Consider the following 9,621-nt stretch of genomic DNA (forward strand, 5'->3'; position numbering starts at 1 on the left):
GAAAAGACAAGTCACAGAGAAAATATTTGCAAAACACCTATATGATAAAGGAATGTTACCCAACATCCAAAGAACTCTTAAAACTCAACAATAAGAAAATAAACAACCTAATTTAAAAATGGGCACAAGATCTGAACAGGCAACTCAGCAAAGAAGATACACAGATGGCAAATAAGCATATAAAAAGATGTTCAACATCATGTCATTAGGGAATTGCTCAATTAAAACAACGAGGTACCTCTACACACCTGTTAGAATGGCCTAAAATCCAAAAAGCTGACAATACCAAGTGCCTGTGAGGATATGGAGCAACAGGAACTCTCATTCATTGCTGCTGGGAGTGCAGAATGGTACAACCACTTTGGAAGACAGTTACAGATTGTGCCCACTGTTTACCCAAATGAATTGAAAACTTACATTCACACAAAAACCTATATACAAATGTTTACAGCATTTTTATTCATAATTGACCCAAATTGGAAGCAGCTAAGATGCTGTATAAAAAATATGAATGTAGGGGCTGGCCCCGTGGCCGTGCGGTTAAGTTCTTGCGCTCCGCTGCAGGCGGCCCAGTGTTTCGTTGGTTCGAATCCTGGGTGCGGACATGGCACTGCTCATCAAACCACGCTGAGGCGGCGTCCCACATGCCACAACTAGAAGGACCCACAACGAAGAATATACAACTATGTACTGGGGGGCTTTGGGGAGAAAAAGGAAAAAATAAAATCTTAAAAAAAAAAATGAATGTATAAATAGACTGTGGTACATCCATACAACGCAATGTTATTCCGTAACATTAAAAGGATAAAAAGAAATGAACTATCAAACTATAAAAAGACATGGAAGAATCTTTTTTTTTTTTTTAAAGATTTTGTTTTTCCTTTTTCTCTCCAAAGCCCCCGGGTACATAGTTGTGCTGCCGACGAAATGAATACACGAACACCGGTTGCTGTGCAGTAGTCTTCTCTCTATTCTATACTATACCCCGAGCTAGCCGGACTCTTTATTCTTATAGCCCCTAAACAAAGCCGGCCTTTTGCCAAAGCAGTGAGTCAGCGACCTAAACCTGCGCAAGCGTCCCACAATAATGACCTTTCCCCTACACATCTGTTCATAACAGGTTCCTTCATAATGTTTCAAACTCCCAAGGTCCCAGGCTTGCTCCTTTTGAGGAGCTGATAAAACATTCTTGTTTGCAAGCAATGTTTTTCCTGGGGCCTTGTGAGTTCACCAGGCAGAACATTCTGTTTGCAGAAAAGTCCAGCCAGTCTTGTGGATGCCTCGCGTGCAAGAACAACCACATTTCATGCCAGGTCTCCTTCATAGTTGTATATTTTTGGTTGTGGGTCCTTCTAGTTGTGGCATGCGGGATGCTGCCTCAGCATGGCTTGATGAGCAGTGCCATGTCCGTGTCCAGGATTCAAACCAGTGAAACCCTGGGCGGCCAAAGCAGAGCACACGAACTTAACCACTCGGCCATGGGACCGGCCCCAGTAGAATCTTAAATGCATATTGTTTAGTGGAAGAATCCAGTCCAGATACTATATAATTCCAAATAATGTGTGAAAAAGATCAGTGGTTGCCAGGCGTTTAGGGAGGTGGAGAAGATGAATAGGTGGAGCGAGAGGATTTTTAGGGCAGTGAAAGTATTTGTATGATACTGGAATGGTGGATACATGACAATGTGCATTTGTTAAAACCCATAGAACTATACGATACAAAGAGTGAACCCCAGTGTAAACTATAGACTTTTGTTTAATGACAGTGTATCAATATTGGTTCATCACTTGTAATAAACGTACCATACTAACGTAAGGTATTAATAATAGGGGAATCTGTGAGAGGGAGTTATATGGAAACTTTCTGTACTATCTGCTCAATTTTCTGTAAATCCAAAACTTCTGAAAAATAAAGTGTTTTAATTTCCATTTCTAGGAATTTAAAGAAAATAATCAGCGAACTAGATAAAGAATACAAGAATTTTCCAAAGGGGATTAACTAAATTATGAAACATCCATATAATAAGGCACCATTCAATTCAGCCACTAAAATAATTTTGCAGATCTAATCTTTTATTAGGCCAGGATATAGATGGGTTTGTTTTTTTTTTTAAAGATTTTAGTTTTCCTTTTTCTCCCCAAAGCTCCCCAGTACATAGTTGTGTATTTTAAGTTGTGGATCCTTCTAGTTGTGGCATGTGGGATGCTGCCTCAGCATGGCTTAGATGAGTGCTGCCATGGCCGCGCCTGGGATTCAAACTGGCGAAACCCTGGGCTGCCGAAGCAGAGTGTGCGAACTTAACCACTCAGCCACACAGCCAGCCTCTGTCTGTTTGTTTTTGTTTTTGTTTTTAAGACTTTATTTTTTAGAGCAGTTTTAGGTTCACAGCAAAATTGAGAGGAAGGTGCAGAGATTTCCCATATACCCCCTTCCCCCACACACGCATAGCCTCTCACATTATCAACATCCCTCGCCAGAAGGTACATTTCTTAACAATCAATGAACTACATTGACGTATCGTGGTCACCCAGAGTCCAGAGTTTACATTAGAGTTTACTCTTGGTGCTGTACATTCTGCAGGTTTGAACAAATGTATAATGAATAACATGTGTCCATCATTACAGTATCATGCAAGTATTTTCACTGTCCTAAAAATCCTCTGTGCTCCACCTCTTCATCTATAGCTATATAGATGCAGCTAGTTTTGTAAAGAAGGTTTCAACAAATCCCATTGTTTTGAAATGTGGTGTGACTTGAAAAAAGGTTAAGAAAGGTAAAAGGGATATTATATGTTGATGGTAGAATTGTCATTTTTCTTTACACCTTTATGTATTATAGTTCTTTTACCAATATGTATTGCATTTATAATCCAAAAAAAAGATGAAGCTAATTTTTGAAAAAGAAATTAGGGCAATGTAACATCTAAAAATAAAGGAGAAATTTCTAATCCAAACGGGTAGAAACACTGATAACCTCACTTTAGTATTTATGGTGATTGTCTGTAAAGAAGTTAAAGATCCAACACAGAAATCGAAATATAATGATATACACCTGAAATCTATATAACGTTATAAACCAGTGTTACCTCAATAAAATAAATAAGTAAATAAGAAGTTAAACATCCCTACACTTTATGGAGCGCTCTCCCACTTTGTTGAGCTACCTTCAGTATGTCACAGATGTTCTTCTGCTTTTAGGCGTTGTACCTGATAGCAACTAATGGAACCCCAGAACTTCAGAATCCAGAGAAGCTTTCTCCAATATTTCGGGATTTCTTAAATCGATGTTTGGAGATGGATGTGGAGAAAAGAGGTTCAGCCAAAGAATTGTTACAGGTAAATTTAGAAATTATACTATTTTGAGAAAAAGTTGACTTTTTTGAGTAACCAACAGAAAGTTGGTTATGTAGGGTTAATAAATACAATTCACTATTCATTCATCACTATCAGCAGGTCAGCTGCTGAAGTTTAGGATTTCATCTGCTGGAAATAAACTACCCATAATATTATAATAAGTATATGAATTTTTGTACATTATAAATTCTCAGACCAGTTCATTGCTGGCATGGATACCTTGGTCATTTAACTGAGATTTTATAATATTTGAAAAACTAAAAAGACTGTGCTTTCAACTGTAAAAGTGATAGATTGATTATGTTGATTTTGTATAGATATTTAAATATGTTTTTATTAAATAAATTATCCATAAAGTAGTCTTTGGGGCCTAGTTGAAAGGAAATGTTGAGCTTCTAGACTGGTAACGTTCATGCATTTGTTTTTCCCCCTCTTTCTGACAGCATCCCTTCCTGAAACTGGCCAAACCATTGTCTAGCTTGACGCCGCTGATCATGGCAGCCAAAGAAGCGATGAAGAGTAACCGTTAGCATCACTGCCGTGGCCTCATGTTTTTTCCATTTTCTAAAAGAAGTCTTTTAATATATGAAAATTATTACTCTTTCGGGGTTTAAAGAAATGGTCTGCATAACATGGAGGAAAAAAGCAAGCTATTACTTCCTGAAGACAGCCAAGAGAAAATTCTAAAACAGAATGACAACTTTCTATTGAATCCCTTCTGTAGGGTCCAAGAGGAATTGTAGACTGAATCACAAGCCTTACTTCTTTCAGCAGACAGCCCAGCAGGGCCATTTCATGCTTGAGATTTGCATTTTATTTTGCTGATTTCATTGTAGTAGATCCCATTCATTGTCCCTTCCGGAGTATTTTCAGTACTTGAATGGCAGATTTGAGTTTTTCAGAGTATTTGTTTCATCTGCTACTCTTCTTTTCTCTCTCCTTCATAGCTTTCTTTTTCCTTGACCTTGCTCTTTTGAGTTGCTTTGAGAAATTTTTCTTATGCCTAAATTCGGGGCAAATGTGAGAGAAATTATGTGGCTCCTTATATTGGCAAAGGAGCTCAATATGGTTTAACTTTGTATAGAAGTTAGGACCAGCTGTTGTTACATGTAATAGTTCAGAATTTGAACTTAAAGGAAGGGAAGAAAAGTATGTGATTTTTACCTTTTTTAACAAATGTGAAAGAGTCAGTTTTAGAAATTTCATGGTAGTGAGTTGGTTGCCATTTGTTACATGTATAAAGAGAGAAGACTAATGATCTATATTTATGACTAAATCATTGAGACAGAAAAAGAATCCCATTGACTCTACATCCTTACAATTTCATTTTCCTTTCTGACTGTTTCCTCTTCAGATTTGGCTTCAGGAACCGAAGTGGTTTGTCCTTGTTCCAACTTGGGCTGGGGCCACTACTTTCTCCTTCCCCATTTTCTCCCTTGATTTTGGAAATAAGTTTCTGTATATGTTGTAATTTTAGTTAGTTTGTTTGTTTTTTAATTAACTCTCTCTCACCCGGCTCCTTCCCTCCCCCCGTGGTAAATAATGTAATAACCATTGAATTTTCAGAATTTAAAAGTTAACTTTTTTCCCCATTTAAAGGAGAGAAATATTTGGAGCTAGCAGAGACAGAGTGGCCGACTTGAACCTTGGTGAGCTGTAAAATAATTAGATGAAATTATATTCATGAAAGAGAAATGTCAGTTACATCGAGATGCAGCTTCTGACCAGTAAAATGTAGAGATTTGTTATAAACATTGTTTCCAACCCATTACCAACATTATACTGTCTATGAGTACTTAAATGACAAAGTCCTTCTTGATAAATTTATGGATTATTTGAGATGTTTTTCAAATAAATAAATAATATGTAAAAAAAAACTGGAGGAAGGAAGAAAAGTGAAATGTGCTTGTTGATAGCAATACTTTTTTTATTTTAAAGATTTAAAAAAGGTCTGTGACCTGTAGCATTAATTATTAGAGTCCTTTTCTCCTCCCTTTCCATCCCCTTCTCTTCTTTCTCTCTTCTTCTCTCCTTATGTTTTTTTTTTTGTTTTGCCTCTGGAGGTAGTATGGTCCCTTCTGACATGCCAAAAGCCACATAAAGGAGAAGATTCTGTGGTTTGGTTCCGGCATTTTGTTCCCACCGTTTGCTCCTAATTAACTTCACATCTACTCACCATCCTGCAATAGTACAAATCATGAATAAAAATAATTTTGATGTTTTGTAGTACATTAGGGGAACTAGGAGAGTTTGATTTCCTATCATTCCCATCACATCTGTGTTAAGATACAGGTATAAGGATAGAAATGGCTGTTTATTGATAATGCAGGAAGGTTTTTACAAAAAGGAGTAAAATAATTAATGAAACTTACATCTAGAGCACTTAATGATCTCTGTTTTCAATTTGATTCTTGATTTCATTTTTCTCTGGATTATATTGGCCTTCTACAGCCATTACTAAATTACAGAAACAAGCTTGTTTATTTCTGGTGGAAAGCTACAGTGTCTCTTGAGTTCCAGATTTGAACATTGTAAATAGTTTTCTGGATGGATTATGATAAAGAAGATGCTATCGATGAAATAGAAAGCCAACTAGATGCCAAGACTGTGATCGTCATAACCACTCTCGAAGGCACTTCCATACATGAGTCATAAAGACCATATTCACTGAATACAGTGCCAATGCCCCATTTTTATGCCTGTGACTCAACAGAGATCTTTTCAGTTTATAGAAGCAGTTTGGGATTTGTATTTACAACTTCTTTGATGGTTACCTGCACGTCCATTGCTGGCAACGGACTTTGTCATTGAAACCTGACTCCTAGGTTAAGGGAGCTACACTGTGGTTTATTCTTTACTTACTTGGATAAACTAACTTGTAATAGAAATATACTTTGGTTAATTCTGAAATGTGTCATTTTTAAATAATCTTAAAATAATCTTAAAAGCAATACGGCATTGTGATTTATTAGTTAATTTTAAATTAAAATGTTCAGATCTTGTTGAAAGAAAAATTATATCTGAATCAAGATTCATGTTTTGTTAATAGCTGCTTTTTGTAATCACCCTCTTTGTCATCACTTTAGAATGAAAATTCCCATTTAAATCTAAAAGTTACCTTAGTAGTCCTCTTGTGTTCTAGGACAATATTGCTATAGTACTTATTTATTATATTTCAGACTCTCTGACGGTCTTAAAGTTTTCTCCTCCTCTTGTTCCTTTTGCTGCTTTTAGGTACAGTTAAAACTGGGAAACTGAAAATAATGAATATTTTATCCTGCCTAGAGTAGTAAACGAGTAGTGTGAGTGTGATGGCATAAGAAACCAAGGCTAACACAACTCCATCTTCCTGTGTTGAGTGCCTGGCACATAGGATCAACTCTCTTCCCTTCAACATATAAATATTAAGCTGCTTAAAATGTATCTAGTTACCACCAGTCCTAAACGAACCTGTGCCTTTAATAAGCAATTTAAAACTACCTATGAGTATTTCTTTGTAGGGCTCACATAAATACATGTTTGTTTATATTTACTGTATTCTAGCCAGAAGAAGTTTAGATCCGATCAGGCAGTAGCTATAGTTAGAAAAAGTGGATGCTTGAAGAATTTGCATCAGTTTTTTAATCTAAAAGTTTTAAGGTATACTGAGATCCATATCCGGTGAAATAAATCATATAGATTATAGCTAAAATCTAGATTAATACTCATTTTGTGTTTTTTATAATGGAATTTCATAGTAATATAAAAAGCAGATCATCTTCCTTGTTTCCACTGCTCCCACAAAAGATATTTAAACAATTAAAATCAGTTTTCCACAGTGCGCGTATATGTGTGTGTATAAGAAAGGAAAAATATATGCACACACACACACCTTTTTTTGGTCTCACTCGACAACACACTTATTGACCACTTTGGCAAAGACACTGTGGTGGACACTGTGGAAATTACAAAGGAGAAATCAAGCACTGGCCTGGCCTTGAGAGAACTGAAGTCTTTCTCATTCACCATTCTAGAATGTTGCCAAATGAGAGGGAGAAAGAAATGTATGATAATTCTGTCAAACAAATTTTCATTCTGTATTAAGAAAAGCAGAGGAATATATTTGAAATTGAACATCATGGGTAGAATGTGTTGCTTTTTTTTTTTTCCTGGTAGATAGAAATGGAATTAAGTGAAAGTAACTTGTCTCTACTGTTTTGTCTTCAAATTTTATATTGACTTTTATTTTTAATTTAATCCCATTCAATTATTTAATTGTTACATTGACATTAACTGCTGTATTTGATGACCTTGTTCAATAATTTTGTTCTTTCAGGGCTAGAAATAAACTTTTTTTTATGTTCACTTCTCCCTTTCCTAAACTTTAATTCTTTCTTTAGGTCAGAGTCGCTTAAAAGAATAAGCATAATAGGTTTTCAAAGAGCATTCTAGTATTTTTAAGGGTAAATGTTTTTTGAACATGTCATGGCGCTATTTTGAATGCATTGCAAAGCTCCAAATTAGAAAGGTTTCCATAAATTTATGGCTAGTAAGCATGAGCCTCCCCTCTTTTAAACCATGTTAAGAATAAATTTCTTACAAATGTTCCGGCTTTGATCAGACCCAGGGAAACACTTTGATCTGTTTGAATGTTTCCAATAACTTGGCCTGAAATTCTAGTGCTTTCCTGGCAGGTGGAATAAGAATCTTACCAGAGTTTCTGTGTTAAATGCACCAAGAGATCTTTAAAAGTGCAGTACTGCAGGGCGTCTCTTCATTTTATGCATTTCATTAGCAATGTTGGATACCCTGGCATGGAGAACAGCTGTAATATAGAGAGTTCACCATCAAAAAGACAAAACTAGACATGTGTTAGCCTGGAATCGAGGGTGTAGGCAATGACTGCTTAAACATATTTTTGACAGGGCCGGCCAAGTGGTGTAGTGGTTAAGTACAGTGTGCTCTGCTTCGGTGGCCCAGGTTTGCAGGTTCGGATCCCGAGTGTGGACCTACATCACTCGTTGGCCGTGTGCTGGTGGCAACCCACATATAAAGTGGAGGAAGATTGGCACAGATGTTAGCTCAGGGCTAATCTTTCTCAGCAAAAGAGAAAAAAGATTTGTTACACTATAAACCTGTCAGTGCTATTCTAACATTTGTATGTCTGTAAACTATAGCAAATGCTCAACATATTTGCCTAAAAAAAGTTAAAAAAATGACTGGATGATTGATTTGAAAAGCACTTTTTGTAAGAGCTTAATGTATACTTTACTACTTTGTACTTGTGGCTTTTTTTAAATTAGGGAATTATTTTTTATGCTAAAATATTTAGCAGGTTTTGTCTTTTGAAGAGGAGGAGAACAATGAAGGGAAAGGTCTTTCTGGGCCTGGTTATTTTAGGTTTTGAACAAAGTAATGTACATAGATTAAAAACTGGAATAATCTTAAAGAAGCTGTGATAACAAACAATGCCAGTCCCCAGCTTTAAACTTTCCCACAATCAATGGGGCCGGCTTGGTGGCTCAGCTGTTAAGCACGCATGTTCTGCTTCTGGGCAGCCCGGGGTTCGCTGCTTCGGATCCCGGGTGTGGACATGGCACTGCTTGGCATGCCATGCTGTGGTAGGCGTCCCACGTATAAAGTAGAGGAAGATGGGTATGGATGTTAGCTCAGGGCCAGTCTTCCTGAGCAAAAAGAGGAGGATTGGCAGTAGTCAGCTCGAGCTAATCTTCCTCAAAAAAAAAAAATCTGAACTTTCCCACAATCAAGTCTTGCTCCACAGAGGCATCTGTTTCAGCTCTGAGCTGTTTTTAGCATGCATTAATCTTCACATCTAAGTTATATATTTACACAGCTATTTCTTGACAGTTCTATATTTTACTTTATCTAATAACTTCCTATTATGACAGTTGAGAATTTGAGTACTGTCATACCATCCCATTCTCCCATTTCGACTCCCTCTAGACTGCCAATTAAGGTACTTTTTTATTCAATTAGCAGTCAGTTTTACCTTATGACTACTTGGGAGTGTTGTTCACTTGAGTCAAGTAATTTATTATCATTACATGTCATTTCTTTACAACTCTTTGCTTTTCCTGTTAATTTTTGTCTTTTTGTTTCCTTTGAAAGTTTTTATGTTCCTAAGTTTGCTGCCAAATTACAAAGGCCCTTTGAAGACTATTTTCTGGTCTCAGATAATGACAGTTCCTTTTTCTTTCCTGAAACTTTGCTGGGGCTCCAGTTTGGACTGTTGCTCTCCAGGCCTCCTGCCCCTCTAGCGTCTGAACTT

The 9,621-nt window shown here is 36.7% G+C and overlaps 1 protein-coding gene across 6 annotated transcripts in view; it reads left to right on the top strand.

Annotated features, from left to right (window-relative positions):
• Window positions 1-7,697, top strand: part of PAK2 (p21 (RAC1) activated kinase 2) — an 80,960-nt gene extending 73,263 nt beyond the window's left edge. For all 6 annotated transcript variants that reach the window (XM_070509143.1, XM_070509146.1, XM_014868114.3 and 3 more), the window contains 2 exons: window positions 3,198-3,335; window positions 3,797-7,697. In XM_070509143.1, the coding sequence (XP_070365244.1) occupies window positions 3,198-3,335; window positions 3,797-3,883 (225 nt within the window). In that variant the 3' untranslated portion in view covers window positions 3,884-7,697. The remainder of the gene's footprint in view (window positions 1-3,197; window positions 3,336-3,796) is intronic.
• Window positions 7,698-9,621: the final 1,924 nt, after the last annotated feature.

Source organism: Equus asinus, chromosome 5 (assembly GCF_041296235.1).
Source record: "Equus asinus isolate D_3611 breed Donkey chromosome 5, EquAss-T2T_v2, whole genome shotgun sequence".
In the NCBI taxonomy this organism is placed as follows: domain Eukaryota; kingdom Metazoa; phylum Chordata; class Mammalia; order Perissodactyla; family Equidae; genus Equus; species Equus asinus.